The 13,213-nt window shown below is 43.9% G+C and overlaps 1 protein-coding gene across 3 annotated transcripts; it reads right to left on the reverse strand.

The window, feature by feature from the left end:
- Positions 1-10,450: 10,450 nt before the first annotated feature.
- On the reverse strand, positions 10,451-12,861 carry LOC123184580 (uncharacterized). Of its 3 annotated transcripts, none has more exons than XM_044596679.1 (5): positions 12,239-12,861; positions 12,044-12,154; positions 11,591-11,897; positions 11,274-11,355; positions 10,451-10,851 (listed from the first exon to the last, which is right to left on the reverse strand). In XM_044596679.1, the coding sequence occupies exons 1-4, from the start codon at positions 12,758-12,760 to the stop codon at positions 11,285-11,287; spliced, it is 1,011 nt and encodes a 336-aa protein (XP_044452614.1). In that variant the 5' UTR covers positions 12,761-12,861; the 3' UTR covers positions 10,451-10,851; positions 11,274-11,284. The 3 variants fall into 3 exon arrangements, with proteins under 3 accessions (XP_044452614.1, XP_044452613.1, XP_044452615.1); XM_044596678.1 differs by having other exon boundaries at positions 11,262-11,355; XM_044596680.1 differs by lacking the exon at positions 11,274-11,355.
- Positions 12,862-13,213: the final 352 nt, after the last annotated feature.

The raw sequence follows: 13,213 nt of genomic DNA on the forward strand, positions 1-13,213 counted from the left end.
ATTGATGACGTCGCTTTAAATGTTGCATACTAAACACAAAAGAAGTTCGTAGTTCAAATAAGTTTAAAAAACATTGAAGTGGCCAAGTAACAGATAAGTTCTCGTCCGAAACCCTGATACTCGGAAAGAGTATGTCCAGTTTGTACACGAAGTGCGTCCAGTTTTTGCCGTGACCCTCTCTACTCTTTCGCGCATGCTATGCGGGTGATATGATGATACCATGCCAAGTTTCAACATTTTCAAGATTCATTTTGTAGTGATTTTCAATTTCACGGTCATTTAGCTCTCTAAACAATTAGTTAAATGACCGAAAAACAACAAATGATGTCAGAGCATGTTGGAAATTGATGACGTCGCTTTAAATGCTGCATACTGAACACAAAATAAGTCCGGAGTTTAAATAAGTTATTAAAAATAAAAAAAAGGTGCAATGCTGGTTAATTTGCTTCAAGCCATTCGGAATAGTATAGATTGCACTAAGCCACTGCACATAGCTCAGTGCAATCTATGCTATTCCGCAAGGCTTGAAGCTAATCAACATGTAGGTGAGCATTGCAACTCTTCATCATTGTCTGTGCACTCATGGCTTATAAACCGCTCATACTGCCTCTCTCTTGGCGAGGTGGGACTAAAATCAGCTTGCCATAACCTCATTAGTACCGGTTCGTGGTACGAACTGGCACTAAATGGTGATGGTGGGGCCATAGCCTGACCGCAGGCTGACACAGCCTCTTTAGTACCGGTTCGTGGCATGAACCGGTACTAAAGGTTCGCCACGAACCGGTACTATTGATCGCCGCCACGAACCGGCACTAATGTACACATTAGTGCCGGCTCTAATGCAAACCGGCACTAATGTGCTTCACGTTTGACCCTTTTTCTACTAGTGAACTCATGTCTATGGCTAGGAAACTTAACCATCTTTGATTAACGAGCTAGTCAAGTAGAGGCATACTAGTGATACTCTGTTTGTCTATGTATTCACACATGTACTAAGTTTCCCGTTAATACAATTCTAGCATGAATAATAAACATTTATCATGATATAAGGAAATATAAATAACAAATTTATTATTGCCTCTAGGGCATATTTCCTTCAGTCTCCCACTTGCACTAGAGTCAATAATCTAGATTACATTGTAATGATTCTAACACCCATGGAGTCTTGATGCTGATCATGTTTTGCTCGTGAGAGAGGCTTAGTCAATGGGTCTGCAACATTCAGACCCGTATGTATCTTGCAAATTTCTATGTCTCCCTCCTTGACTTGATTGCGGATGGAATTGAAGCTTCTCTTGATGTGCTTGGTTCTCTTGTGAAATCTGGATTCCTTTGCCAAGGCAATTGCACCAGTATTGTCACAAAAGATTTTTCATTGGACCCAATGCACTAGGTATGACACCTAGATCGGATATGAACTCCTTCATCTAGACTCCTTTATTTGCTGCTTCCGAAGCAGCTATGTATTCCGCTTCACACATAGATCCCGCCACGATGCTTTGCTTAGAACTGCACCAACTGACAGCTCCACCATTCAATAAAAATACGTATCCGGTTTGTGAGTTAGAGTCATCCGGATCAGTGTCACAGCTTGCATCGAAGTAACCATTTACGATGAGCTCTTTGTCACCTCCATAAACGAGAAACATATCCTTAGTCCTGTTCAGGTATTTCAGGATTTCTCGACCACTGTCCAGTGATCCACTCCTGGATTACTTCAGTACCTCCCCGCTAACCTAATAGCAAGACACACATCAGGTCTTGTACACATCATTGCATACATGATAGAACCTATGGCTGAAGCATAGGGAATGACTTTCATTTTCTCTCTATCTTCTGCAATGGTCGGGCATTGAGTCTAACTCAACTTCACACCTTGTAACACATGCAAGAACTCTTTCTTTGCTTGATCCATTTTTAAATTCTTCAAAACTTTACCAAGGTATGTGCTTTGTGAAAGTCCAATTAAGCATCTTGATCTATCTCTATAGATCTTGATGCCCAATATATAAGAAGCTTCACCGAGGTCTTTCATTGAAAAATTCTTATTCAAGTATCCTTTTATGCTATTCAGAAATTCAGTATCATTTCCAATCAACAATATGTCATCTACATATAATATCAGAAATGCTACAGAGCTCCCACTCACTTTCTTGTAAATACATGCTTCTCCAAAAGTCTGTATAAAACCATATGCTTTGATTACACTATTAAAGCGTATATTCCAACTCCGAGAGGCTTTCCCTAGTCCATAAATGGATCGCTGGAGCTTGCACACATTGTTAGCACCTTTTGGATCGACAAAACCTTCTGATTGCATCATATACAACTCTTCTTTAAGATTTCTATGAAGGAATGCAGTTTTGACATCCATTTGCCAAATTCCATAATCATAAAATGCGGCAATTGCTACCATGATTCGACGGACTTAAGCATCGCTACGGGTGAGAAGGTCTCTTCATAGTCAACTCCTTGAACTTGTCGAAAACCTTTTGCAACAAGTCGAGCTTTGTAGACAGTAACATTACCGTCAGCGTCAGTCTTCTTCTTGAAGATCCATTTATTCGCTATGGCTTGCCGATCATCGGGCAAGTCAACCAAAGTCCACACTTTGTTCTCATACATGGATCCCATCTCAGATTTCATGGCCTCAAGCCATTTTGTGGAATCTGGGCTCATCATCGCTTCTTCATAGTTCATAGGTTCGTCATGGTCAAGTAACATGACCTCCAGAACAGGATTACCGTACCACTCTGGTGCGGATCTTACTCTGGTTGACCTACGAGGTTCGGTAGTAACTTGATCAGAAGTTCATGATCATCATCATTAGAAATCACTGGAACTGATTTCTGTGATGAACTACTTTCCAATAAGGTAGTAGGTACAGTTACCTCATCAAGTTCTACTTTCCTCCCACTCACCAAACTCGTAACTCAAATATTCTCCTCCACGATCAGATCGTAGAAACTTATTTTTCTTGTTACGATGATTTTCCACTTCGCTCAGATTTTTTTAACTTTTCAAATGTTTCAGACTTATGTTTCATCAAGTAGATATAACCATATCTGGTCAAATCATCCGTGAAGGTAAGAAAATAACGATACCCGCCACGAGAATCAACACTCGGATCGCATACATCAGTATGTATTATTTTCAACAAGTCTGTTGCTCACTCCATTGTTCTGAAGAACGGAGTCTTAGTCATCTTGCCCATGAAGCATGGTTCGCAAGCATCAAGTGATTCATAATTAAGTGATTTCAAAAGACCATAAGCATGGAGTTTCTTCATGCGCTTTACACCAATATGATCTAAGCGGCAGTGCGACAAATAAGTTGCACTATCATTATTAAACTTATATCTTTTGGCTTCAATACTATGAACATGTGTATCACTACTATCAAGATTTAATAAAAATAGACCACTCATCAAGGGTGCATGACCATAAAAGATATTATTCATATAAATAGAACAACCATTATTCTTTGATTTAAATGAATAACCGTCTCACATCAAACAAGATCCAAATATAATGTTCATGCTTAACGCTAGCATCAAATAACAATTATTCATGTCTAAAACTAATCCCGAAGGTAGATGTAGAGGTAATGTGCCGACGACGATCACATCGACTTTGGAACCATTTCCCACGCGCATCGTCACCTCGTCCTTAGCCAATCTTCGCTTAATCCGTAGCCCCTGTTTTGAGTTGCAAATATTAGCAACTGAACCAGTATCAAATACCCAGGCGCTACTGCGAGAATTAGTAAGGTACACATCAATAACATGTATATCAAATATACCTTTCACTTTGCCATCCTTCTTCTCCGCCAAATACTTGGGGTAGTTCCGCTTCCAGTGACCAGTCCCTTTGCAGTAGAAGCACTCAGTCTCAGGCTTAGGTCCAGACTTGGGCTTCTTCACTTGAGCAGCAACTTACTTCCTGTTCTTCTTGAAGTTCCCCTTCTTCCCCTTACCCTTTTTCTTGAAACTGGTGATCTTGTTGACCATCAACACTTATGCTCCTTCTTGATTTCTACCTCCGCAACATTTAGCACCGCGAAGAGCTCGGGAATAGTCTTATCCATCCCTTGCATATTATAGTTCATCACGAAGCTCTTGTAGCTTGGTGGCAGTGATTTAAGAACTCTGTCAATGACACTATTAACTGGAAGATTAACTCCCAGCGGAGTCAAGTGATTGTGGTACCCTGACATTCTGAGTATATGCTCACTGACAGAACTGTTCTCCTCCATTTTGCAGCTATAGAACTTATTGGAGACTTCATATCTCAATCCGGGCATTTGCTTGAAATATTAACTTCAACTCCTGGAACATCTCATATGCTCCATGACGTTCAAAACATCATTGAAGTCCCGGTTCTAAGTCGTAAAGCATGTCACACTGAACTATTGAGTAGTCATCAGCTTTGCTCTGCCACGTGTTCATAATATCTGGAGTTGCTCCTGCAGCAGATTTGGCACCTAGCGGTGCTTCCAGGACGTAATTCTTATGTGCAGCAATGAGGATAATCCTCAAGTTACGGACCCAGTCCGTGTAGTTGCTACCATCATCTTTCAACTTAGTTTTCTCTAGGAACGCATTAAAATTCAACAGAACAAGAACACGGGCCATTTATCTACAACAACATAGACATGCAAAATACTATCAAGTACTAAGTTCATGATAAATTAAAGTTCAATTAATCATATTACTTAAGAACTCCCACTTAGATAGACATCCCTCCAATCATCTAAGTGATCACGTGATCCATATCAACTAAACCATGTCCGATCATCACGTGAGATGGAGTAGTTTTCAATGGTGAACATCACTATGTTGATCATATCTACTATATGATTCACGCTCGATCTTTCGGTCTCGGTGTTTCAAGGCCATATCTGCATATGCTAGGCTCGTCAAGTTTAACCCGAGTATTTTGCTTGTGCAAAACTGGCTTGCACACATTGTATGTGAGCGTAGAGCTTATCACACCCGATCATCATGTGGTGTCTCGGCACGACGAACTGTAACAACAGTGCATACTCAGGGAGAACACTTATATCTTGAAATTTTGTGAGAGATCATCTTATAATGCAACCACCGTACTAAGCCAAATAAGATGCAAAAAGATAAAAATCACATGCAATCAATATAAGTGATATGATATGGCCATCATCATCTTGTGTCTTTGATCTCCATCTTCAAAGCACCGTCATGATCACCATCGTCACCGTCCTAACACATTGATCTCCATCGTAGCATCGTTTTCGTCTCGCCAACTATTGCTTCTACGACTATCGCTACCGCTTAGTGATAAAGTAAAGCAATTACATGGAGATTGCATTTTATACAATAAAGCGACAACCATATGGCTCCTGTCAGTTGCCGATAACTGTGTTACAAAACATGATCATCTCATACAACAATTTATATAATCACGTCTTGACCATATCACATCACAACATGCCCTGCAAAAACAAGTTAGACGTCATCTACTTTATTGTTGCAAGTTTCACGTGACTGCTATGGGCTTAGCAAGAACCGTTCTTACCTACGCATCAAAAACCACAACGCGGTATAGTGATTGCTTTTTGATCTTCAGAAAGAACTCTGTTCATTGAATCCGATTCAACTAAAGTTGGAGAAACAGACACCCACTAGCCACTTGTGTGCGAAGCACGTCGGTAGAACCAGTCTCGCGTAAGCGTACGCGTAATGTCGGTCTGAGCCGCTTCATCCAACAATAGCGCTGAATCAAGAATCAACTAGTGACGGCAAGCAATATTTATATACCCACGCCCACAACTTCTTTGTGTTCTACTCGTGCATATAACATATACGCATAGACCTGGCTCGGATGCCACTGTTGGGGAACGTAGTATTTCAAAAAAATTGCCTATGCACACGCAAGATCCATCTATGTGATGCATAGCAACGAGAGGGGAGAGTGTGTACACGTACCCTCGTAGACCGAAAGCGGAAGCATTTAGTAATGCGGTTGATGTAGTCGAACATTTTCGCGATCCAACCGATCCAAGTACCGAACGCACGGCACCTCCATGATCTGCACACGTTCAGCTCGGTGACGTCCCTCGTACTCTTGATCCAACTGAGGCCGAGGGAGAGTTTCGCCAACATGATGGCGTGATGACGGTGATGATGAAGTTACCGACGCAGGGCTTCGCCTAAGCACTACAACGATATGACCGAGGTGGAAATCTGTGGAGGGGGGCACCGTACACGGCTAAGACAACTGTCAACTTGTGTGTTCTAGGGTGCCCCTGCCCCCGTATATAAAGGAGCAAGGGGGAGGCCAGCCGGCCCTATAGGGGCACGCCCCAAGTAGGATTCCTACTAGGAATAGGAATCCTATTCCTAGTAGGTTTCCAACAAGGAAGAGAGGGGGAAGGAAGGAGAGGGAGAGAGGGAGAAGGAAAGGGGGGCGCCGCCCCCCCTTCCCTAGTCCAATTTGGACCCAAGGGGGAGGAGATGCGCGGCCTACCCTAGCCGCCCCTCTATCTCTCTCCACTAAGGCCCATGAGGCCCATTAGTCCCCCCCCCCGGGGGGGGGGGGGTTCCGATAACCCTCCGGCACTCCGGTTTTATCCGAAACTTCTCCGAAACATTTCCGGTGTCTGAATATAGTCGTCCAATATATCAATCTTTATGTCTCGAGCATTTTGAGACTCCTCGTCATGTCCGTGATCACATTTGAGACTCCAAACTACCTTCGGTACATCAAAACACATAAACTCATAATACCGATCGTCATCGAATGTTAAGCGTGCGGACCCTACGGGTTCGAGAACTATGTAGACATGACCGAGACACTTCTCCGGTTAATAACCTATAGGAGAACCTGGATGCTCATATTGGCTCCTACATATTATACGAAGATCTTTATCGGTCAAACCACGTAACAACATACGTTGTTCCCTTTGTCATCGGTATGTTACTTTCCCGAGATTCGATCGTCGGTATCTCAATACCTAGTTCAATCTCGTTACCGGTAAGTCTCTTTACTGGTTCCGTAATGCATCATCCCGCAACTAACTCATTAGTCACATTGCTTTCAAGGCTTATATTGATGTGCATTACCGAGAGGGCCCAGAGATTCCTCTCTGACAATCGGAGTGACAAATCCTAATCTCGATCTATGCCAATTCAACAAACACCATCGGAGACACCTGTAGAGCATCTTTATAATCACCCAGTTACGTTGTGACGTTTGATAGCACACTTTAAGTGTTCCTCCGGTATTCGGGAGTTGCATAATCTCATAGTCATAGGACAATGTATAAGTTATGGAGAAAGCAATAGCAATAACCTAAACGATCATAGTGCTAAGCTAACGGATGGGTCAAGTCAATCACATCATTCTCTAATGATGTGATCCCATTCATCAAATGACAACTCATGTCCATGGCTAAAAACTTAACCATCTTTGAATAACGAGCTAGTCAAGTAGAGGCATACTAGTGACACTCTATTTGCCTATATATTCACACATGTACTAAGTTTCCGGTTAATACAATTCTAGCATGAATAATAAACATTTATCACGATATAAGGAAATATAAATAACAACTTTATTATTGCCTCTAGGGCATATTTCCTTCAGTACGTGTTTGCAATAAGAACTTACACAACGTCTTTTGTCTCACCCTCCCATTTGTAAGGGATCCTAATGGAAATTAAGGCTATCTAAGATACTCCTTTCATAAAGTACCAGATCAAAGCATTAACTTTTAATGAATACACATAACCCTCACCCCCTTTAATATCTTGATTATTGTCACTTCAGGGTCTTCTATCCAGAACAATAACATGTGCATACAACTGGCATGAATGATCCAAACACATAGATATTTATAATACATATGGTTCAGATCTAAAATCATGACACTCGGGCCTAGTGTCAAGCATTAACCTTAGCAAAGTCATAGCAAAATCAATCTCATAATATATATGATACTAGGCATTAAACCTTAACAATTCCGACAAATATTACATAAGAGAGTGCATCCAAATTCCATCCAACCCATGAGCATATAGAGAAATTACTCAAACATGAGTGTGGATCATGAAATTAACGATGGAGGAGTGACCGGGGATGTCGATGGTGAAGAATCAAGTTTAAGCACTGGTGGAAGTGTTTTAGATGACTTTAGGAGTTCTCTAAAACTAGCTACGGTGGAGGCCTTGGTGTGTGTTGGAAGTTATATTAAGGGTGCCCGCAAAAACTTGAATGTGGTGGTGTGATTTTCATATTTTTCTTGTTTTTTATCATCTTATGTTATTATCATGGCTAACTTTCAACCATTTAGGATGGAGAGGAGGATGTTCAAACTATCAAGTTGCCCAAGACACCGTTCGATTGCAACTATTGGTAACTTCATTAGTTTCTATTATTTCTTTACATATGTCACTTGTCATACGAGCCCAACAGTTACAACAACTATTGCTATCTGCAGACTCTCACATGGATGACACTATTTTGGTGTATGGAGAATGGTAAGGAGAACTGCATATGGATATATTTTGCATTGGATGTCAGACCTTTGTCTTCGTGTCATTGTCCTCATGTACACATTTAATAAATACTTGCATTTATGTTATTGCGGGGAGCCTAAATTGTAACCATGCGGTTTATTCTATTAAACTTGCAATATCATGGGACAGCCAAGGGTTGTCTTGGGCGCCACTTCTAGGAGATAGGGATAGTTTTTATTCTCTGTTTAAGATTGCATCTATCTCTATCCCAACCCCATGTAATCTCTCTCTCGGTTAATCCTGGAACCGAACGCCCATGTAACCTCCTTGAGAGGATCTTTCTCGCTGAATCAATATAACTGATACGTCTCAAACGTATCTACTTTTCCAAACACTTTTGCTCTTGTTTTGGACTCTAATTTGCTTGATTTCAATGAAACTAACCCGGACTGACGCTAAACGAAAACAAGGTAGGGGGAGGGAGATTACATAAGCACAGGAGAGGAACATCCGCCATGAGAGTACATCTTCTTTGTCACTAGGCTTAGATATCCTATGTGACCATAAGTCCAAGTCTTCTATGATGAGCTTGATAGTAGTGATGGAGTGAGTATCTTTGAAAGCTCTGGCATTCCTTGCATCCGAGATTCGCCACAGGATATAGACTAGAACAAACGGCCAAATGCGGTGACCTATTTGAGCTCGTAGTAGCATTCCCCAAAGATCGTTGGTGGGTGCGGGGGTTGGCATGAGCCCCAAATACTGCCACACCCGAGTAGAGTAAGGACATGTGATGAAGAGGTGTGAGGCACAGTCGGCAGTAAAGTTGCATCTAGGGCAAGGCGAAGTAGTTGCTTGTGTGCTAGGTTAGCCATGGTGTTGAGTAGACCACGAAAGGCTAGCCAGGCAAAGACTTTGATCATGTTAAGAAGCCTTGTTTCCCAAATAATCTTGGCGTTGATGTCCTCGTCTTGCTCACGAAGGATGGCCTCGTATGCATTTTTGTGGAGAAGTCTAGGCCCCAATGAAGAAGTGAGCATCCTGGTCACCCGAGGCCGAGGGCATGACATCCTGCAACAAAGACATTAAAGATACCAATTCTGAAACAACAACAGAGGTTAGGCAATTATGCAGGTTAGATTCAATACTGAAACACACAATATATGCCAACAAACTGCCCAATCAAGTGGGAGAAGAGGTAGGGGAAGGAAGAGGCTAGTGGGGCAGGTGTATGAGCAACAACATGAGAACTTGGAGAAAAAATGGTACCTCAACTGCATGAGCAACAACAGTTGACGACGAACTCACGAACCCTGCACGTGTGTTAGGACAAAAGATATTTTTTGTAGCAGTGGGATTTGAGTGATGATTGTTTTGCATAAAAAGGAGTACTTGGAAACAGGAGCACGATAAACCTGTTGAGAAAAAATATATTAGGCCCTGTTTGGAATGTCGTTTCTACTTTGAATACGCTTGTAAAAGTTACAGGCCACCATCCGTCGTTTTCATTTCCCCCTGCAAATCGCTCCTGGCCGGTAAGATACACCCGTAAGAAAAATACACTTGTATATGTTTACACCGATTCCAAGCGCGGCCTTATGTGTCAGTTATGGCCATGTGCAGTTCATGGCATATTTTTGACCATTTTGGTTTTGCCTAGCAGAGAAGGTGTAAGCTGTTGTGAACCAGCAAACTGTGCTTTGGTGATGTGGCACTTGATACAAATTTCCCTTCTCCTAATTATCTAGGTTCAGATGATCCGACAGTGTTTACCCATTTGTTTACGGGTCCAAAATTGTCTTTGCGAAAGAGCCAGGCCAATCTGGCACTAGGTGCTATTTCTTTTTGAAGCTTCGGACTATTCTAGCATAAAACATTTGTTTCTTTAAGTCCAAGTTAAGGACTCTAAAACAGCAGAACGAAAAACATGATCAACAGCTCAAAGGAACAACCCACTGCATTCTGCATTCTGCATTCTTCATTTCTAAAAGGAATGAAGGAACATCAGCTCATTGCAAAAACTAATGTGTTTTCCAGTATGTGAAATGCATGTCCAAAAAAATTGCAGGACCATCAACTCATTGTCTACAAAGCCGTGGCCATCACATCACAGAGATGCATGCCAGAAGAGCTACTACATTCCAGCATCACAACAAAATTGTTCAGCCATTGGTCGCAACGCTTTCAGTAGTTCTAGAGCTGCTGAGTTTTCTGAATCTGTATCTATCAATCTATAGGCAAAAGTTGACGACATCATATCCGAGGCAGTGAAACTTGTGAACAGGTGAACTGTCGGACTCCCGCTCTGATCTTCCTCTACTGTGCATCGACATCTGGGTATCGCAGCGCATCGTAGCCTGAATTAGCAGAAATTATGAGTGAGTTAGGCAACAGACCGATAATCAATAACAAGATCAAGAAGAAAACACCTGAAACAATGTAATGTGCAAGGAACTAAAGATTGTATACACTATTGTAAGTTACTACCTGAATTTTATTCACGGTTTAGAAAATTATTAGTATCTTCTCTGCAAAGGTGAAATGAGATGACTGAACTTGATTTGGCCTTTTAGCTTCTATAATTTCTACTAGCGGCAAACATATGGAATGGACGAACTGAATTATCTTAATCAAGAACAGAAATGTCCAACTAGCTTTGATAAATACACTATTTCCATCCAACTACTTTTACTTTCTATAGGACTACAGCAGTTTCAGACAATTCCCAGGTTCTAACAGAATGTATCATAATACTAAGATAATTTACCACTGTTGAAACCTGAATTTTGTTCAGAGGTTATTCAAACACAAGCAAAATGGGCTAAACCAAACGGATATCATCACCATCTTCTCTGTTAAGGCTGAAAAGAGATGAATCAACTGTTAGTGTGATCAACCGAGTACAAGATTACAACAGTTGCAGACAGCTCACAGCCTCACACTAACAGTTTCAGACTTGAACAGATTCAGATAACTGTTTTTCAGACTAGAACAAATTCAGTAAACTGTTCTTCAGACCACAACAGTTTCAGTAAACTATATACCAAAGTGTGAATGTCGTGTGTAACAAATTCAGTCAAAGATTCACTCACTCACCAGGGGTCCCGGCCAGGAAGACGACGATCTCGAGGGTCCCGCCATAGCCACCGTCGGGCAGGTTGACGACGAGCGGGGTCAGCCTCCCGTGGCGGCCTGCTCGGACGCACATGGCGATGTTCGGGTCGTCCTCGTCGATGTGGGCCGCCAGGTTGCCTCTCAGGCTGAACGCGGACCTCCCCCTGAACCAGAACTGGCGCCAGTCGTCGGCGTCGACCTCCTCGGGGTAGTACCCGTCCTCGAGCGCCAGCACGAACCGGATGCGCCGTCCGCGAGAACTGAATATGGCGGAGAATATTGGGCGATTCTGCAGTTGAATCGAAAGAGAACCATGGTTATGTTCTGGAGATCAAGAACTGCTCGAAATTTCGGCAAGAACAGAACTGCAGTTCAAATGAACGACGCCGAATAATCGATAGGAGCAATTCAAGAAGGGGGTCATGGCGAACTCACCGGGCTATGATCGGCAGGCATGGCCGCCTCTCCCGGGATGGGCTCGACGCCTCGGATCTCCCGTTCCGCTCCCCGGCGCGTGAATATGGCGGAGAGGTCTATTAGGGGAGTCTGCAGTCAACCATTAACCGAAAGAAAGTAACACAATTCGCAATCGCCGAAAGCAATTCAAGAAGCGGGTCACGGCGAGCTCACCGGAAGCGGGCCAGGAATGGCAGGTATGCCCGCCTCTCTCAAGGGGATGGGCTCGACGATCCAGTACATCATGGAGCTGGCCTTGTCGTCGACGCTGACGCCGGTGGAGTTCCAGGGGAGGTACTTGCCGTTGGCGCGGAGGTAGCTGCCGCCGACATGGCGGAGCATGACGACGTCGTCCGCGAAGCCCGACCCGATGGCCCGCCACCTGATGGCCTCCACCTCCGGCTGGTCGTAGTCGCGCAGCTCCACGCGCAGGCCGTGGTGGCCTCGCCTCGCCGGCCTGGCCGTGGCGGAAAGATAGCGGCCGTAGGCGGCGCTGTGGAGGAGCAGGTACGGTCCATCGCCGTCTCCTTCGCCTTCGCCGTCTCCGCCGTCGTAGATGTGCACCGCCCACGCCGCGTTCATGGAGGCGCGGGGCTGGCTGAGGGTGACGCTCTCCCCGTCGGCGGCGGCGTGGAGGTAGGTGCGCTGCACGCGGCTCCGCAGCCGCACGTGGTGCCCGTCCTGGAAGTGGTCCATCGTCGCCGGCGACGGAGGGCGGATGCGGTGGGCTGCTGCGCGGTGGGGAGAGGAGAGCCGGGGTTCTTTCTTTCTTGGGACTCCGGGGAGGAAAGCTGTTGGTTGTGGCGGTTGCGTTGGGCGCCAAAGGCGATGTATTTCAAGGCGCGGCAGGTGCGGGCTTGCGGGCCGTATCCTCTGCCCAGCCCACACTACCGAACACCGTCTCTTCCTGCACAGGCCAGCACCAGCCTCTTTCCTTATCATAGTTGATATCATCATTCTACTAGCAAATATGCCCGTGCGTTACAACGGAAAAAAAGATACATCAAGGTAGCCCAGTAGCAAATATGCCCGTGCGTTGTAATGGAAAAAAAAGACATCGTACCACAATAAGCATGGTCTAAACCGCGTAGAGGGCGTCAAGGTAGCCCAGCCGGAGACACCGTGCCGGCATCTAGGGGAACACAACTC

The sequence above is a fragment of the Triticum aestivum genome, chromosome 2A (genome assembly GCF_018294505.1).
Source record: "Triticum aestivum cultivar Chinese Spring chromosome 2A, IWGSC CS RefSeq v2.1, whole genome shotgun sequence".
NCBI classification, from domain to species: Eukaryota; Viridiplantae; Streptophyta; class Magnoliopsida; order Poales; family Poaceae; genus Triticum; species Triticum aestivum.

Coding starts and splice junctions, on each gene's coding strand:
- LOC123184580 (XM_044596679.1), bottom strand. CDS start 12,760: ATGGACCACTTCCAGGACGGGCACCACGTGCGGCTGCGGAGCCGCGTG. Junction 12,155..12,238: donor CCATTCCTGGCCCGCTTCCG/GTGAGCTCGCCG, acceptor GGTTGACTGCAG/ACTCCCCTAATAGACCTCTC. Junction 11,356..11,590: donor CTTCCTGGCCGGGACCCCTG/GTGAGTGAGTGA, acceptor ATCTCTTTTCAG/CCTTAACAGAGAAGATGGTG.